Source organism: Aythya marila, assembly GCF_965140915.1.
Source record: "Aythya marila genome assembly, chromosome: 1".
NCBI lineage: Eukaryota > Metazoa > Chordata > Aves > Anseriformes > Anatidae > Aythya > Aythya marila.
This window is the reverse complement of record NC_139042.1, coordinates 23,051,848-23,072,421: the sequence shown is the minus strand read 5'-3', so window position 1 is coordinate 23,072,421 and position 20,574 is coordinate 23,051,848. Positions and strand designations below refer to the sequence as shown.

The 20,574-nt window shown below is 38.1% G+C and overlaps 1 protein-coding gene across 6 annotated transcripts in view; it reads right to left on the bottom strand.

Annotated features, from left to right (window-relative positions):
* FRY (FRY microtubule binding protein) overlaps positions 1–20,574 on the bottom strand; it is a 196,095-nt gene that overhangs the window by 124,678 nt on the left and 50,843 nt on the right. For all 6 annotated transcript variants that reach the window (XM_082761847.1, XM_082761848.1, XM_082761849.1 and 3 more), the window contains one exon: positions 10,144–10,343. In XM_082761847.1, the coding sequence (XP_082617973.1) occupies positions 10,144–10,343 (200 nt within the window). The remainder of the gene's footprint in view (positions 1–10,143; positions 10,344–20,574) is intronic.

Genomic DNA, 20,574 nt, shown 5'->3' with positions numbered 1-20,574 from the left:
CGAGAAAGGCTGGTGGCCAGCATCTCATAGACAAAGGTCTGCTCCAAACGGAGCCGGATCAAACACGCCAAATTTGTCATTTTGCCATTGGTTGTTTTGTACATACAAAGATCAGCAAACATATCGCTGTCAATCTCGTGCTCAGGTGGCGTGTAAACTATTCTCTGGATCATGCAGGGGGAAAATGCCATGGTGTCAGCTTGCCTCTGCAGGCTGGGCACGCAAACCATCATCCCACAGAGGAGCACCTACCCTCTGGACAGAGCTGTGACACAGGGCTGAGCTGACCTCCCAGCCAGCTGCCTCTAAAGGGGAGTTTTGTTTGTCTGGTCCCTGCCCGTGTTTCTGGTGGCGTGCTCCTGCCTCCTCCCTCGTCTGCTCACTGCTGAGCCTCCTCTGAGCAATGTCACGCAGATGAATGTGAGGCTTTTCCTCCTGTTTTGCCCTCTCAAAAATGCATAGAGCGGTCTATGATCCTTTAAATTACACTGTTGAACTGAAAGTAGTTCTAAATTTCACTTGAAAGAATTTCATCTCTAATTTTACCTTTTTACTATTTGGAAAACCCTCCGGCCCTAGGAGCCTAGTTAATTTATACCTAAGCAATTAAGAGAGGCAAGCTTTTTGACTCAAAATCTGTTTACTCTGATAGTCTCCCAAATGTCACCCACCTGGAGCTCCCACCAAACAGGCAATTAGTGTCCTGTGTTTTCACAAGGGTTCTCTGCACGTCAGCAGGTCATTGTGCATAAAAATACAAATTGCCAGTTCAGTGGATGATACCAGAATCTCTAATTTCCCTTGTTGCTCTGCTCAGCATTAATTACCTACCAGATACTTCTTGTACGAGGCTGTGTCAGTGATCGTGGTACACAGACAGTGAAATAAATGTTATGGGGTACTTCCTTTATCAACCTTTGAAATCCTAGGCATACACCAAAAGCAAATTCTAAACACAAACTTAATCAAAAAAGAATGGTAATACAGTCAAGAAAACACCATAACTCTGCATAAAACTGTATTATGGACGCTGAAAATGTAAAAGAAAACACTGATGAATTTTATGTAACTTTTGAAGATTAAGTACAAAAGCAATGCTAAGTATACTCGGTATTTCATATGGAGAAAAACTTTATTTCAAGCGGCTATTGCCACTAATATATGCAAAAGTATTACATATCTCCCCAAAATTTTGTTTTAGCAATGTCAGATGAAAAACAATTATTTTTAGAAATTACACAAAAATAATGAAAGGTGCATGAAGACAGGCTCAGAATTAGTCATGAAGCCAGCCTGAGTAATTTCTTCATGCAACTGCGCTTTTCTTTGTCACAGCTCTTCTGTTTTGTTCACATGGAAAAGGCTGTGCCCACTACCTCCTCACTGCTGAAGACAAAAACGTGTAAGGAAACTTCAGTCCAGTTACTAGCACTATAACTTTCCCCAAATAATATGGAACTTTAAAAAAAAAAAAAAAGTTTTTTTTTTTTCCCTTTCACTTATCTTGCTCAAACAACTCAAGAGCACTGACATTCTTACCTGATCAGTAAAAAATATCCCAGACATGCCCTCAACTCAGTGTTGATAATAAAGGGTCACTAACTTTAAATAAAGGTTAAGTGCTGTTACAGGTACATTCAGGTAACTGAAAAAAAACACACTCAAAACCAAAAACCACCAACAAAACCAAACCAAAAACCACCAACAAAACCAAACTAACCTACTGCTGCCAGCATTGGTATTTTCTCTAATATTTTTCTGTTGCTAAGTAAGATGCTTTCTTGTACGTAGGAAGGAAAAGTATCCTCTTAAAAGGTATTTTGAGCCCCAATACACTGATGACTACCAATGGACTAGTTCTGAAAGAAATACTTTAAATGCATACCTTTTTTTTATTAGGAAAATTTAAAAGAGTGCAAATGATGACTTCATTGAAATTTGAGCTAACCTCTAGCACAGTCAAGAAACAGTTTTATTGCCTGCTTATTTTAAGAGTTTTGTGTGAAGAGGAATGTTTTTTTAAAATTGTAGCTTAGTGAACCCGTGATCACATCAAAATCCTCTATCTGAACACCTGCAAGTTATAAAACCTGGGCTAATATCATAATACTTTCCCTTGTTTTTCTTTGATTTTAGTTACTCCACCTACCACAGTGATCTACACTCCTAAAACAGTTATCAGCTTAACTGATGTTTGATTGACGATTTGAATATACAAAAACCAACCAACCAAGCAAAAAAACATTTTAAGTCAGTCCTTGCTAAACTAACTAAATGATAGTCATGAAATGAGAAAGGCCTGGTATAGGAAGCAGCAGTAATGAACTGTTGGGGAGCTGGAAAACACGAAGCTATTACATCTCAAAGCCCGACTACAGCAAGACACAAATCCCTGTATGATGCATTTTCTTCAAGGTAAGCCAGATATACAGTAATTATTTCTCAAAAGCTATCAAAATAAATGCAGATTTCCACCGTTCCGTCAACATGAAGCCACGAAGAAGGCCTTCTGCAGACATACTCAAAAAAAAAAATGATATTTTATAAGGCTTCAATCAAGAGTGGCTCATGAAATGAAGAATGAGACTCTGAGATCTTTTGCCTCTGAGCCCTTGGGACTGGATGCTCTGAAAATTGAACGTGATGTTCTGGAAAATGGAAGTGATGCTCTGAAAAATCATTTGATACGGGAATTCGCAAGTAACTTATTTTTCACACATTAAGAACAACATAATACAGAGATCTGGACTTTCAGATCCACTATAAGACCTTTGCAACAAAATTTTATTCAGTGTTCTGTTTCAGCTCTTTACCAAGGTGCCTAGGCACTTTTCCTCAGCCAATATATGTATTTTTAAAAAATCAGGTGGATGAATATAATAATCACTTTTACAAAATGGAGGTTGGTTGGACAGCAGACATCTGTGACACAAAAACACCAAAAACAGTGGAAAAGTAAATAGATCTAGAAGACAAAGTCACTGCAGTCAAAAGCATGTAACTTGAGCAGTACTGTTCCCTCCTTTCTATCTTTGACATTACTTCTGAGAGCTGGCTAAGAAGGTGAGAGGATGCTCTTCCCTGAGCTTGCACCCAGTCATTTGATACATCTTTATTCCCTAAGCAGAGAAATTAACCCATATGTGAAGAGTTTTACCCCATCTGATTTATGACGAGCAAAGTTATTTCTGCTATGCAAGAAGAACACTGTAGACAAATATGAGAAGCTTTGTGTGTATGTTTTTTTTTTTTCCCCTATGCTGAATGGTGGATGTGCATCTTCCCTGTTGAGCTCATCACATTCTAATTAGCACAAATGTGCCGTCCTCACTTCAGGCACATCTACTGCCAACAAGGAGAGCAAAGATACAGGGAATTGGGTGATCTCTATGTTCCAAGCAGTGGGCAAGCCTCCTTCTTATATTTGTAAGCCTTGGAAATGAAAACTGGATCGGAACTAGACCTCTCCTAGAATGTAAAACAGTAATATGCAGAATGCTGGGCTGGATGCAGACATTCAGAGTATCCTACTAACAGCTAATCCAGATAGAGCAGGTCCAGAGAAGGGCCACAAAAATTATAAGAGGGCTGGAGCACCGCTGCTATGAAGGAAGTTTGAGAGAGTTGGCATTGTTCAGTCTAGAGATGAGACGGCTCTGGGCCATCTTACTGCAGCCTTTCAATATACAACGGGGACTTACAAGAAGGAGAAAGACTTTTTACCTGTAGTGACGGGACAAGGGGCAGCAGACCAGCTACAAGGCTGTTCTGAGATGAGTGTAACACACCTGCCACTTTCTGGACAGTGGCAATAACCAATATCCTTAAATGATACAAAAACGTGCTTAGGGGCACGTGGCAGGTTCTCTGCTATAATTGCAAGCGTCAGCCAACACGTGGTACAGTGTGACAGCCCCAGTGACCTTGGATTGAATCTCTGTCTTCCAACATTAAATCCTCTTAGCGATTTGAACCATCACATGCACCACTGACTATCCTCCAACTATATCCGTGCACAAGCGAGGCCCAGGGACAGTGAGCATCCTGGAAAGGTCTGCAGTTGGAAAGAGATCTGAAGCCTCTAACATTATTTTGCCCTTGTGCCCAGCTGTGGAAACTCAGAGAAAACTCCTGTTGATATTGCCTGGCTCTAAAATGTACGGGTGTTTTCACGGACCTGTATATCACTGCAAATGCACATTCCAATGGCTATACAAAAATGTGTCCTTTTCCTTCCTGTTTGCTAAAATGATATGAACTTTCCTCCCAGTCTCATATGGCAGCTGGAATCTGACCCCTCTCTCCATTCTCCTGAACTCACTTGATTACTTACTAACCCCTACATTTGTCTCTTCCTCTAATTCTTTCCCCAGCTGTCCTTCACGTGCTTTGTCTCAATTCCTGTGTTTTAATTTTACAGCATGTCCTTCCAAACTACAGAGAAGATATCTCATCTGTGGTCACTGCTTCAATCATACAAACCTTTCCAGGTCTTTCAGGGAGGTAACTGTCCTGAGGTTCAAGACCCTAGGACTACTGCTCTACACTGTTTGGTGCTGGGCTTCTGCTACAGGTCTCAGCCTGCAATATGCATCAAGATAAATAGAGGGGCATATTTTTTCCTGAGGTGATGAGTGAAAGAGTAAGAAAAAGCTCTTTACGATGCTGGATTTGTCTTTGCTATACATGATCCCTATCTTCGGTATAATAGCTTCATTCCTCAATACTTTTCTGCTTTTACTTCTTTTGGGTAAATGGGAAGAACCTGCTGGTTTCATAGATAATAGCTCCTGGGTTCAGATGCCTCTCTCTTCTGGAGGAAAGGGCAAGCTGATTTGGCTCAGCTTGCACTTCATTATCACTGGCAGAGCTTCAGTGTGTAAAGGAGAGTTTGGGAAGACCATACTGTACTTCAAAATCCACTGAAGTTCCAAGAAAATTCAATCAGTGAAGAAGGGGAGAGGGGTGATGAGACCATGGTTATGCTGAGTTGATTTCTTGAAACATAAGTTAGCTGCTGGAAAGGCTGAGTGAAGAGAAACAAACCCAAGGGGACCACCCACGCAAAACAACAAACTTAGTACTTTGATATGTCTGGAAATTGAATAAAATACTGAGACCAAGTGTTAGTCTAAAAAAAATGACCTGTGATACAGTCAGCCAATGACCTGCAGCTAAGAAACCCTGCTGAGCTGACAGCTGCTGGGAGCAATAGTAGATAGGGCATCCTCCTGAGGATGGTGACTGACAGACATAGATCTGCTCCGTTCAACAAGCCTCTTAATGAATCCACCGTAACAGATCTTAGTGCTTCTTGCAATAAAGGGATGCTGTATGCAGGCTATATGTTGGCTAGTTAAAGTAAGATGATGTGTAGGTGCTTTGACTTTATTATGAACTGGAGAGAGGTCAGCACAATACAATAAAGTAAGGCAGAATTTCTAAAGAATTGTCTTAAGTTCTTCACAGACAATTATTGAAAGAATAGATAATTACTCTTAATGTCCTGTGCATTATTTGTCACAACTGGATCTAAAAGAACAAACCCACTAATAGTTATTAAGACAAATTCTAAATAGAGAATTCAGTAGAAAAAAGACAGTTATGATAAATAGAGAATTATAACATTGTATTATGAACTATGAACTTGTCAGGGTTGGGGTGGACTTCCCATGTATGTTTTACAGAATTGTGAGTACCACAAACCATAATGGAATAAAATAATTCAATTAATTATGAGTGACAGAACCCTAAAGTGACACACAATGACACAGAGGTGAATAGGGCTGGATGACAATAGGAATCTGTCATGTTTGTAGTACCATTTACAAGGTCCTAAGGGGGATACTTATTATAAGTGCAAAGAGAACAGCATTTTCAACATATACCTGCAAAAGGTTATTCACATAAAGTTGCCTTCTTTTCAGTTTATCTAGGCACACACACACTGAGTGAATGGCCAGAAGCAGTTTGCCTTGCCTCTTTTTCACAAAATGACTTGTTCCTGATAGTAACTCCTGTCTTAGTACTGTGGATCCCACACATCTGTGTTGGCCAAACAATTCATGAGGGTTTCAAATGTAAAAAATGCGTAATGCTAATGTGTCTCACCATTAATGAGCACAAAGGAGTCATTCCTCATGTGATGCAGCTGGAATTTTAGTCCATGTAAAACAGAAAATTCTACATTAGGGGTATGTGCCAAATTTGCTTGATACTATTATAGCCTACTTAAGTCTTACTAGTTAGCACCATCCAGTCCTCAAAAACCTTAAAAGCTTTTACTTCATTTTCTACAAAATCACTCCTTAGCATATTTCTTCTGCAATGCCTAGAGACAGTTAAGCCTAGATTAAAGCTAATCAGACAGCCATGACACTATACATGTTGGCTGGTCAACCTTTGCATAAAGCCAACCAACTTTTTATATCTTTGCAAAATTACTTGCATTTTTCTTACCCTTTTGAAGTCTTTCTAACCACCTGCTTGGCTGTTATCACCAGCCCTGTTTTGATATAGGTCTATATTTTAATGTTTTTGAGCTTCTAGTGAAATGGAAGTAATAAATACACTTGCATCAACCATCATTTTTTTTTTCCAAAGGCCAGATAAACCTAGCTAATAAAAGGAGAAGGTTTTTGGCAGAATACATGCATATGTTGATAGTCCTAACCCTGTAATAAATAAATTCTGTTCTTCAGTTCAGTAATCAGATAGAGAGTTCCTGAATTTAGACAAGCTCAGTAAAAGAAGATGCTTGCAGGAGAAAAGCATAATGAAAGTTTACCAACAGCTAAATTAACCATTAACCACTGTCAATGCCTGTAGCTCACTATGTTTTATCAATGCCTACAGCTGTGTGTAAGTAATGCTGAAAGCCGTATTTAAAGATTAGCCTGATCAGTATGCACAGGATGAATTATTACCCTAAGTGATAATCAACACTCCTAAAAAGGAAACTATTTTCTCTGTTGGTTTCTTTTTTTCTTACAGCATTATGATACATAAACACATTTTATCATTGGAACCGGCAAAAATATTTCCTTGGCTTCTTTATTTTTGCTTCATTATAAGGTCACCACCGCTCGCAAAAAATCTATTGCACTAAAATATCAAATTGTGTTTGTAAATGAAGCAATGCAGAAAAGATTTATAATATAAACTGATAAAAATGTATATGCAAATGCAGTCAGCTGTGAAAAATGGTCTACAGAAATAAGGATTAATATTTGTTATAAAAAATTATTTACAGAAAAATATTGGGATTATTAAAGGTTATCAAGAAGACTTTCATTTCATTGCTTTGAATTTAATTGTATAAACTGGAAAATCCCTTTTAATTAATTCTGCTGTCAAATACCTTTAACTTGGACTAATATAACTTGACAATCTGGGTATAGTAGTTTAACCATTAAAAATTAGTGACATACTTGTGAACTTAGAGTAATTACTGAAATGTTTTTTTTTTTATTTCAGACACCCTAAAAAGGTGAAAAATTTCTCCTGAAATTTCAAATTAAATATTCTCCCAATAAAGTAAAAATTCACATCTGATAACAAAAGGTTTCGTTTCTAACTTGTTAGTTAACATTAGATTTATGCCTAGAAAACATATTAACTGGGGAGTGCATTTTTTATGATAATCGCTGCCAGGTCCAGTTACCAAAATGTCAAATCACACTCTGCTGACAGCCAAGGCAGCAGGAGGAATAGGTGACATTGCCCTGTACCTTCCCTGCTGCTGGAATCTTGCTGTCCCAGCCGAGATTTCATGGGGCTGCAGGAAGGACTGGGTGGAGTGCCCTTCACTGCTGCCCTAGAAAATAGCAGGCATCTTTTATGCCTTGCTAGCATCTGCTACTCTTGGCAGCAAACGAATTTGATTTTCCACCATAGTTGTCAGAAAACTGTAATTTACAGTTGGGCTCTGTGTACATCACAAAAGAAAGAGATGGATATATCAAACAGGTCAAAGAAACTGAGAGAGAAAAATTCACAGAGACAACAATAATCAGAAAGGATAATTAGGCAAAACCTGTGCATGGAAAGAAAAATTTAGGCAAAAAAATGTATCAGTAAGTTTTTAATTTAATCCTGTAGAAACTTCAGAACTTGAATCTGAGATAGACTTCATGATAAAAGGGAGGAAAAAGCAATTATATATACCGATCATTTTAGCTTCTCTAAAAGATATCTTAAGTATTCATCACTCATTATAAAATTAAACTGTCATATCTTGTAATGACTAAGAGAATTCAGACTAGAAATATCTCAGTGCTAGAGTACTTTTCAAATTTGATTTTCTTTGAAGTACATTGGAGTTTAATTAGAACAGAATCTTCAAAGAATTCACAATTGACTACCTATTGGGAAAAAAGGCGAAGGGTGTCTCTGCATCACCGGTTTATAATCTTTGTTTTGCAGATCTCTTGAACCTCCTGGTCAAAATTTTTGTTGAAGGAGTAGAAATGTGGGAACAAAGCAGCAAGATATCCAACAGCTACCCCACAAAAAGGGTGAAATGAACTTCTTAGCCACTTTTCTAGAATAATTTTTGCCATTTTCCCTGTCATTTCATATATTACAACCTAATTAGTTCAAGATCATTTTGACTGAATGTCTATGAAAACCTACTTGTACATTTGTCACAGTCACTCTCAAATAGCAGCATGTCATGGCTTATAAGTCCTATTAATATTAATAAGATGTGAATACGACATTGAATTATTGTTAGTGTCTCACAGTTAGACCCGTGTTAGAAATATGCACCAAAACTGTTGACAACAAGAAGGTGAAATTCTAGTCCTCTGTCATATTTTTACATTCTACAATGAATTTGCTAAATAAAACTTCACTGAACAATCCCTGGAATAAAGATCAACATTCAGATATTCATAGTTTCACAAAGAGACAAAAACAAAACAAAACAAAACAAAAAAACAACCTGTATCAAAACACAGCAAGTCTAAATCATCTTAACACAATGTGAAATGGGAATCAATCAGGGTCATTGTTTAATATCTGTGCCTGAAACATTACATGCAAATGCAGAGATAAGTGTTTATGAGTAACAGAGGCGCCCCAAGGAAATGACGCTCTCAGTCATGTTGTCTGGTCATGTTGTTGTTTTCTGGATCTTGTATGTAATTTCACAATGCATTCTGTCTTAAAATTTTAAACATCTTCATTGTGTGTCACACAAAGACTGAATGATACTAAATAGCTGCTGGCACTTTTTTTTTTCCCCTGAAGGGCCTGGGCCATGACTGTCCATTTCTTTATTCTACTTTTTATGATTTTCTCATGAAAGAAGAAAAAATGGATCTTTGTCAAAATATTCCTTTCTATTAGCATTTTTGTGTTATTTCCAAATTATGCATAATATTTCTCTCATCTTGCATCCACCTAATGTTTCAGAAGAAAGTCTGGAAAGCCTTAACAAGTAACAAATGCTTCTGGATCTGAATCAAAACATAAAGCTAGACAGGTGTCATCAGAATCAAGACAATCTTAATTTTATCCAGACATGAAATAGGTCTTATTATAGGTCAATACTGTGCTTTATAGAAAAAATATTTTAAGATGTTAAAAAAAGTCCTTACAACTCATGAATAATGTTGGTTCTTTCACTGTCTGTGTAAGACATTGTAATGTAGCTCTTTTTTCAAATGCTGAGTGTTTTTTCATATATGGAAAATAGGTGCTATAACACTTTGTTAGATTATGAAACCCAAGACTGTCAGAACTAAAACAGGAAGCAGCAGTGCTATTCACTTTCATGTTTTAGCCGAAAATCAGTAATGTTCTTACATATTTTTAATCGTATTTCAGCTTTTTCTAATTTATTTTGACTCAAGTGACCTCTCTCCCAGCTGTGAAACCTACGTTGCCTGAAACCCCTTCTGCCTCTCAATCACATTAGCACATACCCTTATTGCAAGCAAAAATGTCACCCCTTTGGCATATCTTGCATAACTCTGTCCTTCTGATCACCACAGTAGTGTATCCTACTGTTTGGGAAACACTGTCGAACTTTAACACAGATTACAAGCAAAACATTCCATGTTGTGTGACATGCAGGCCTGATTTTAAAAATAAATTCAAAGTAAATTATGTATATACTTAGAATTTCCGTTTACTTACAAGAGGTTCTGCCATGATGATGCGAATCTTGCGTTCAGCCTGAGTAGTGAAGTTAACAAACAAGCTCTTCAGGACATATTCACCTGGCTTACTGTCTGGGTCAACGCTGATAGGCAACATGGCTGGAGGTCCTTTTTCTCTCTGTGTACCAGAAACAGGTGGGACAGGTGGCTTGATATATCCGTTACCAACTGGAGAAGCTGAAAGGTAGAAGAGATGCATTTACTTGGGTAAGTCAACATTTCTTAACTTTTCTGGTTAACCCAATGGCTGACTACACTGGCAAAGCAAAGCTGGAAACTATTTATTAATATAAGAAATATGTAATACATGAATAAAATTTCCATCTTAAAGTTAGAGGTAAAATTTACGTAATATAGACTGGCAGAAGAAATCAAAGACAAAGTCTTATGTAATACTATGCACTGCACAGTCAATCCTCTTTTTTTCACACGGTAAGATCTGCTGACACCTAATTCTTGGAACAGCATCTGCATTTCCTATCCTTTATCATCTAGGCCAGATCTGTAACTCAACTGTCAAATGACAAACTTATTATTGAGGCTTTAGATCTTTCCTAAACACTTGAACATTGCTGAAAAAAAAACGAAAAAAAAAAAAAACCACAACACCACAATCCAACGACTACATTATCATTTGATAGCATTCAAGATATGGCAGAATTAGACCCTAAATTAACACACTGAAAAATAAAATAGGTGCATTGGGTAAAAGAGAAGATATTTTCCTTTAGAAAATCAAAGTTTAAAAGTCTGATATGACTATAATGCAAGATAGAAGTGCTTTGTTCACATAGCTGTTATTCTGCAAATGTAACACACCAATACTTTACTTCAAAATAACTCTCCCAATTGCCAGGTTATGCCATCACTCCCCAGTACAGCACACTTCTTCCACTCAGCTAGCTCTGTTACCTGAAACGTTTCAGTTGATTTTTGAAGGCAAAGACATAATTACTGAGTTTTGCTGGCATTGATTTTTGCATAAGACAAACTATACAGAAAGTCTGTTCATTTAGATTATACAAAATTGCTTCTAAAAATACACATTGTTCTGAACAATAACCTACTTCAAAGAAACGAAAACTGAGACACCAGAGAAGAAGGTAAGCCCTAACATCACCTAGACTCTGGTGAAATCCAGCTATGGGGACAGTGGGATGCAAATGATCAGATGCAAATTTATAGGGACTATCAAATCTGCTAGGTGATGGAAATTTCTCCCCTAACAGCTTTAGAAAGGAGGCAGACGGTACATTCACGATCATTAAGACATGTATCAAACGCATGGCTTTGATCGGCTCACACCTATCCACTCAGTTGGTTCGATCACCAAGTGCTCAGTTGGGAAAAATGTTTTATTTCCTAACTTTTTTGGCCTCCCCCAGGCTGTTATCCCCAGCTCCCCACAGCCAGCCCCGGGCTACCCGTGGTCTGCCCCCAGGCCCGGGCAGGCCCAACTGAAGCCACCAGGCCTCAGCGCTCACCTGCCGCCATCTCAGACGTCCTCTGCAAAGGCTCTGAGGGAATCCAATAAAATGCAAACCTGACTTCTGTTCCTCAGGGAGTTGTGCTTTAAATTAGCCACTAACTTCAAAATTTACCTGGAAGGGACTCCCAGGAGGGACAGAAGGAAGGAGGAAGGGTGTGGGTCATTCATGCCTCATGTCCTAATGAAATTCATGAAGTTAAAGAAGCCCTAATCACACAGCCTGAGAGCTGCAATCCTTGCCTTCAATCATTCCGTGTATGAACAGAAACCTGGAGACACTGGGATTTAAACCCACATAGTCATTCTCACTAGGAAGCCTCTTAACAATGGCTTGTGACACAAGTCTGGCTTTCTAATACATCTTTTCAGTTTCATTATCTCAAGCATTTGCATATGCTTGATATTTGCATTGCAAAAATCTATCCCAGCGACTAAACAATCACTGACCTCTATACTGATGCTTTAACTGAATTTAGTTCTTTCTCCTAGATTGAGAGCCCTACAAAGTTTGTTTAAAGAAAATGAACTGCCTGTGAGGCATGAAACTGGAAATCAAGGACTCAAAACTTACAAAATAGTTGCAGTAAGTCATCCATGATTGGCCACTTCATGTTTGTACATTATAATGTGAGCCTTACAAATTTTTTGCCATCTCTGCTGCTGAACCACTTCCTCATTAAATAAAAGGCATAATTTTTATGTGCAAAATCACCACATAAAATTTGCATGGGTTTATGCAGAAGACATAAGGCAGGGTTGGGGTGGAAGGAGGGGATTATACTTAATTCTAAATGCTGCCTTCATTGACAAATTAAGTTTTTACTACATCGTTTCAAAATAATAACATTCCCCTACACAGAGGATGATCAGAATGGACCACTGAAACATTTCGTCTGAACTCCTAACACACTGTGGGGTGCTGGTCAGCACACAAGTTCCGAGATAAATTAAACATTTCACCCAGAGAAAAGAAGCTTATTCCCAAGAAGAATGAATAGTGATTCCCATGCAAAAAGCAGGAGACCAAAGCAGCCCTGATGCCTGAGGGCCCTGCCACAGCAGGGAATCTGTCAGTCCATTTTAGAAAGTTGTATACATATTTAAAGCTCCTATCCTAGGAAAATCTGGAAAAAAAAAAAAAAAAAAAAAAGATTAACTATGCTTGATCAGCTGTAAAATGTCTGCACTGTTTTGGGTGCAATTCTGTCTGAGAGCTACTTCTCTCAAACAACCCATTTTCTTGTTACCAGGATATATTCCTTATTTTCTGCTGTATCTAATAAATTGCACCTCAAAAATACTCTCTGCTTTTCCTACAAGACATTTTCATTTAGTTGAGGCTATAACCATAATATTTTCTCAATGCTATGCATTTGAAAGCTTTTAAAAACAAGAAGGAAATATGGAAATAACAAAGCAATATCAGAAGCTCCTACCACCACAACCACGTACTACTGCCACAGAATGGACTACTGAACTAAAATCACTGCTATTTTTTTTTTCCATTTATTGATTGTTTCCCTGATCCTAGAAATAGTTGTAAAAAAGCACAATAGTTTGAATACACACGCACAGAGTCACTAAAGTGATCATGGGGATGAGTACAAAATTCAACTATTTCCCCAGAGTCTCTGCTATGATTTATGTTGCAGGTATTTGTCTTAAAGCTCTAAGGAAAACAACAGAAAGATCATAACACAGGAGCTGAGAGTCTGCACTGCACTGGATAAACTTCAGCCAAACAGCTACTGAGTTTTCAGTATCTTTAAGCAGAAGAAACAGATGGCATTCTTTTGGTTAACCGTGTCAAATTTCCACTTTAGCAACAACAAACAGACTCATAACACAAACCAAAACACGTATTTTCAGCATTTTTGTACCTACCGAGCCCCTTTATAAAGCTGATCACACTGGATTTTCTCCAACATGCTACTGTAATATCCATGAGCCTGCGAATACCTGAAATGCTCCAATCCTTAAGTTAGAAAAGTCCGAATCCTTTTCTAACTAAAATCAAAAAGGAAGTTAGTCGCTTCATAATCCTGTTTCAACACTTCACTATAATTTTTCCAGCATTGAGGCAGATATTGCTTTTAGCTTTTAGTTTTTTGTTTTTTTAATAGACAAGTGCTGAAGACCTACAATGTGTGAGCTAGAGCAGGCCTCCGGATCAGATCAGCATTTCCATAACCAAAGGGGTAATTTTTAGCTTCAGCATATGATGATGACCACTCACAGAGTGGCTGCACGTCTATATTTATCCACAAGTACATACTATGCTGACAGATTAGTGAAACTACTTCAGGCACTCCAAGAACATGAGACAGGATAATGGAGCTCAGCATAAACAAACCACGCATATCAAATACATGAATTATCATACAATTCAAGCTGAAAGCAATTAGTATAGAAAAGCAAAGCAGAGAAACAACACAGGATGGGTTTTGTTTTGTAACTAAGGTCCTTTGGCCAACAGTACATACAGTTTGAATTCCTTGAGATAAAAACAAGGCAGTATCTATTCTTTTCCCATGCCAAGAGTCAGTGACAAACCACATATCCTTACGGATAATTATACATCTGTTGAAATAAGTCTTAAAAAATTTGCTTTGTTTTAAAGCTGCCATTAAAATAATAGAAAACCAAAACAAAACACATTATTAACCAAACCGTCAGGAATTTAATTTCCAAGGATACAGTACACAGTGCCAAGGTTAGCAAAAGGTGCCTTGTTTGCCCTTTGAAGGAGAACTTTCCCAGATTAGTGTGAGCTTGACAGGAAAAGAGAATAAAATTCAAGGGAAACATTTGCTGAAAAAAGCAAACCGATGGTCTAGCAGATCCATTTCTGTCTTAGCAACAGAAACAATAAGATTCCCAAGGATAATGTGTTATTCCAACATAACAGTAAGATGCAGCAGTAGTACTATTTTAATATCAGCTTTGTTTTCGTAATTCTTTGGCATATTTTAACAAAAATAATTATAGATAACCAATAAAACACAGTATTTATGACTTGCAATATGTATGATAGGCAATGAACTTACCTAAAGTACAAGACTTCAGAATAAGCAACTGATACTACTATTTTAGTGTTTCTGATCCTCTCTTAGAGGGATTTACACTCAGGAAACGAAGAACTAGAAGGGATTCAGTGCACAAGTGAGTCTCACATACAGACTATTTGGAAATTAAAAGTGAGTGCTATGGTGGTGCAGGTGCTGGCCTTCATTTTCACAGGGAAATCAACTTCACACAATACAAATATTTGCCTACATACTTTGTTTACTCTTCATTTTATTTTTTTATATTAAAACAGAGGAAGGTTTGCCGCAGTAAATTCAGTTAAGTGTAGCATCCAAGTTCCACAGGTAATGTTCTCTGTCTGGGACATACATACTCAAGGAGTCAATACAGATCTCCCCATCCTGAGGAGAACGCAAGCCAGCCCACTACAGCTGGAAGTGTAAATGGTTTCCAGCACTAAAGAAGGAAAGCTATGTCTACAATGCTATTGCTTACGGCAGATTCACACAGCAGCTTTTATATGGACCTCAGAGGCTATTATAAGGCACACAGTTATTTTTACATTCTTTTTTATAATTAGGTTAATTACATTTTGGTAAGTATGCAGTTGAGAGGAGGGAAGAAGCATCTGAAAAAGAGTATATTTACTCTGCAGTTTATTAAATCCTCGGCTACTTAAGGCTTTGCTTGAGGACAACTGTCTTTTTTGACAGTGCTAGATGGACTTCATCACCAAATCACTTCTGGATTAGTAAGAGGAATCACTTTTGATTTTCGTCTACATTGCTCTTCTTTACTATTCCAGCCCAAAAGAAGAGTATAGCTTGTGAATCACTGTGTCAGAGGTGTTACTACCCAGACTAGAAGATAAAATGGAAGAGGCTGTGGGGTCAGCAAGTAGGCGTGTAAAAGAGTTTCAAGACTCTAGAGTGAAACGTCTGATTCTGAAAACAAGTCTGAAAGAAATAACAGATTTGGGAGGATTTCCAAAAAGGTTGTGAGAGATGACCTAAGTTCTTCCGGATGGCTATTCTCAACATACTCAATGATGCTGAAACTGTAAGGGAGAAAATGATAATTCATAAATTTCAGATTCCTCCGTTTCTTTAAAATGTGCAGAGATGTGTCTCGGGAGAGTCATTTGTGTAGAATGGCATGGGGGAAGAGAAAGGAAGGAGATATTTTCAGTGATAAAGGCATTCCAGAACTTGGTAACAAATGTAACTGAGATTAAGAACAACCTTTTAAATTATTTCTGCCTGAAGACTTTGTGAGAAATGCTGTTGTCAAGTTTAGATATGTTAATTCAGAATATGTGTTAAACTACAGAAGACAGTCTACAGCCTCCTGTAGACTTGGTTGGGCAATCCTTCTCCAAATTTTCTATTCCTGTTACCACAAGAGAGTGTAAACTCCATGCAGACACAATGAACAGCAAAGCTAGAAAATGAGAGACAAATTAACTAGTGCAGCCAGGCAAACATTTTGTAGTAAACCTGAATACAGGGCTGGACACTGATCAGCAGAATGAAACCTTTGTAGGCTAGAACCAAAATGCAATATCCTTGAAAACAAGTACATGGCCTCCCAGTAGGCCTGATGGACACTAAAATACCACTTGTAGGGAATGCTTTTTTCTGTGGGTGCTTTTTCCAAAGAGGTCAAACACTCATTCAACTCAGAGATGAAGCAGCCATCTTCTGAGACGAACACCATTAAGAAATAACCAGTTTAACACAGATATCTTTGCCCAAGCTCAAGGAGGGAGATATTAGAACAGCCCTTGCACACTGTGATGTCCTGTTTGAGATGGATGAGTGTGGTAAAGCACCTGTTAGCTTTGAAGCTAAGGATGGAGCTCAGCTTGGCACCAGGGAAAGGCTAGAAGTGGCTTGGCTTTCCTAGCTAGCAGCAGCCTTCTGGCTCTCATGTCCCCATGGCTGGCAAATAGGTGGTAAGGTTTGTAATGTGAAGACAAACATTGAAATTCTGTGCAAGAGACGGGCAATTGACATGAGACCCCTTAGAAGAAAGCGGTGGGTGGCACATGTTTTCTCCCCTTGCAAGACACTGTATCTCCGTATCAGGGGACTTATGAATGGCAACTGCCAAAACAAACTCACATACAGGAAATCCTGTTGAATATGTCCACCCCCTTTCTAAAGGCCTTTTCACTGACTTGGCACAACTCCTGCTAACCAAGATACGAGACGTAGACTTTTCCCTTTCTCCCTAGTTACAGGCCAGGGGTTGTGCAGCTTAATGACGTTCCCTAGGTTCTTATCTCAGATCTCTGCAAGGCATCTGAATGAGGCAAGAAAGCCCCTTCTCTTTGCTCACCATTTCTTTTCCTGATCCTTTTCTTCCAGAATTTTGTTTCCTTATTTACATAACACTACAGCACATGTGCTGAAGGTATGTGGGAGTCCAGGCATGTGACAATCATTTTTAGAATTTGCTTGATTGATTTTAAGAGCAAAGAATAAAAAAGCTAAATGACATGGGAAATCTTGTGTGCAGTCCCAAAGCGTTTTTCAATCGCCATTTGAGTGTTCCATCTGGGGGTGATTTCTCACTGAAGGAAATATATTTATGGCCTCTGATGGGTTCCAGAACAAACATAAATATTTTCAGTTTGTGTTTTTTTTTATACAGTAAGGACACGCTGCCTCTTTGAAGGCTGACTTCAGCTTAATATATGCTTTCAAAATCCTGGTGACTCTCCTGTGTGACTTCAAATGCTTTGTTATCTTTGACAGTTATTCCAAAAGTAAAAACCTTATTTTAAAATAAGGGTGGAAAGATATATACATGTCATCATTTTCAGATGAGTAAACTAACTGATTTTAAAACAATTAAAACAAACAAAAAAAGATGGTATTTCTGAAATTCTGCCAGAATTTCTATGGGATACTGCTTAAAAAGCATGTATACTGCTTAAAAAGCATTTTATTTTAAATAACAATGTCATGTACTTTTAAATGATTTTATGTGCTCTACTTTGGTTTTGTTGAATCTGAAAATAGCTTCCTGTAAGTTTTTTAGATAGATGTTTTGTTGGGTTTGCGTTCCTTTTCAGAGACAGGGAGATGAAGATACTCCTGTCATTTTGTGGTTGATGGGTGTTAGCAGAAGAATTATTTTTAGGGAACTTGGAAAAGTGCCGAGGAAGCACAAGGCTAAAAGAGTCCAAAAAAGAAGGAATAGTTACTTCCAAAAGAGGGATCAGCAAACAGGAAGGAAGTGACCTGCTTCTTCCGTCCCTACATATTTTCTCTTGGAGAGAGAATGTATACCTTTCTTTCTCTCCTTAAACGTTTTACAATAAAATTGTGAGAGTCTGGACAAGATGGATTTTTAAAAAGATAATTAGACCGTTCATTTTTTACTACAGAAAGATATTAAATATTACTGTATCCAAGTCCTATTTCAATCTAAATAGCTACCTCAGATGCTAGAACCAGAACCTCCCCTGAATTTTTGTTGTCTGCTAGTCCACAATTCCTCTCCCAAACCACACACAAAAATGTTGGTTTGTGCTGATAAAAACTCATGTGTTCCACTAGAATGAAAACAGCTTATTGGTTCTGGATGATATAGGTTCTGTACAGTGTACACATGTGTATGAAAACCCAAGTTTTTCATAAATCACTTGTCCAAACATTAGCATTCCATCTGAAACTGCATGTCCTGAACAGTCCTGCTGATCCATCTCACACTGCTCAATGGCTAAAAGTTGATTTCCTAAAGGGTGTTGCTTATTTCATGCTCTAAAAAATACCAAGTCATCTTTAAATTAGGTTTCAAAATGTAGAACTACATTGAAGAAAAATCTTTAAAACTGTAGTCACTTCCTTGACCTCATTTCCTGATGAATCTCATTTACTCTATAGCTGCCTTTTAGGGAAACGTTCAAATTTAGCCACCTACAAGCTAAATACTGAATGTAACCTGGCAATTCAGGCTCCAGGTAGAGTAAGTTAAGAGAGACTAATGGTTTGAGGTGATTCATCAAATCCTGCTTAGATTCTTAGCTTAAGACAGAATAAATTCACTTTCTAGAGGTGCCTACCACTTGCCAGCGATTACTGAGGGAGAACTGACAAAGAAGATAAGCATCCAAGGTTATAGGAGATGGCTGTCACTCCTAGTCTGTAAATTCTTCATGAGTTTCTTGTACAGACCAAACTGCATCACACTACATTTCAGCTGCTGCTGGCTAGGATTCACATCCTTGATTGCGTGGGTGAAAAATGGCACAATACCAGGAGTGAGCCAAGCCGTGAGCTGGCACTGTAAACTGGCAAGCTAAACCTTCGCAGACCAAGAAGACTTTTACAAAATTTCATGAATCTTTCTGTAATGAAACCACAGGAGAGATTTTTGTGAATAAACACTAGCATGAGAATACATCAGACAAACCCATTCACATTCCCCTCTACAGAGAAGCACACAAAATAACGTCTATACAAAGAAAAATGAGAGAAAAAGTTTTGCAGCCAAAATCTGGATTAATAATTATCATTACCAATCCCCTACTTTATCTTTGATTGAATCATTACTATCATTACTTACTACTGGCTGCAGCAGCACGCTCACAACATTGGCTGTCTTCTATATTGAATTAAACACTATTTGGCCTCTTAGCTTGCAGAAAACTCAACACACAATGTGTCATCTTTTATTAGCCACACAACACTATGATGCTGTAGTAGTATCTAATAACTCTTCGTTAACATTATATTAACAGCTCTTTCTTTGAAAGTTGAGATCCCTTGTTTCTTAGCCTCCAAGGCTAGACTCGGACTATGGAACATTGGTATTTCTCATTTGACTTCAAAATACAAAAATGGCAGGAAATAAATGATTTTACCATTCACGTTCGCTCAAGGAAGGTTTTTAGAAGTTTAGCTCAACTACAGCTGCTTAGTGAAAGGCTTTGACTTGAGCAAATCAATGAAGCAAATAGGATTTAGTTGCCGTTGAGGGCACGTATGCATGACTGCACAGCTGCGAACACCCAGCACAACACGGACAGGGTGCTGCTCTCCTGCTTGCCAGTGGGCCATGACAGAAAACTCCTTCCACATATTGAAATGTCTAAATGAAATAAGTTACTGCCAGAAATATGTTATTAAGTTGTTGTTTAGTGTTTCACCTGCTCACACACCCCAGTGCCCCCAAATCAGTGAAGAAATGGTGAGGGAAGGCCCCAGCTGACACAAACTGGGATGAACATTTCATCTGCTCCTGCACAGGCCTGGTGACTCTGTGATGCCAGAAGACTGTGGATGGAGTTCCCTGTTCTCCCTAAGAAAGCCAGGAGCATCACACTTACATCTGAACTACTCATTTAGGTTTTCCTGTAGTCAAAGGAGAGGAACGTGCACCTACACACATGAACTCTGCATCAGTCAGCTCTGAAAATAAAGAAAGGATCCTAGGATTATTAGCAGATTTTCCAAATACTCAAACAGCTGACGCATTGAGAAAGCAGAGTAATTCCTTAGAAAAACTGAAGAGCCTAATGACTTCTGAAAACAAGAAAATATTCCTTTTATGTGATATTCAAATGGATATTCAATATTCCAGAGGGTAGGAACAAAACTAATATTGTATCAGTTTTTTTAAAGTATCAGCAAGGTCAATACAGGCAACTGCAACACAGAGAGCCTGATGTTCATTCAGGAATGGCTGGATTTGATTAATAAAGAACTGAAGTATTAAAATACAATGCCATAAGCATAGGTTTATGGAAGGTAGATTTTATTAAACTAGCTATCTTTTTAGGATTGCAAACTTGGTTAAGAAAGTTAAAAGTGTAGTTTTGTATTTCTGTTTGGCAATTGTATTTGTACCTTACCAAATTGTAAAACGAGAACCAAGAAATCA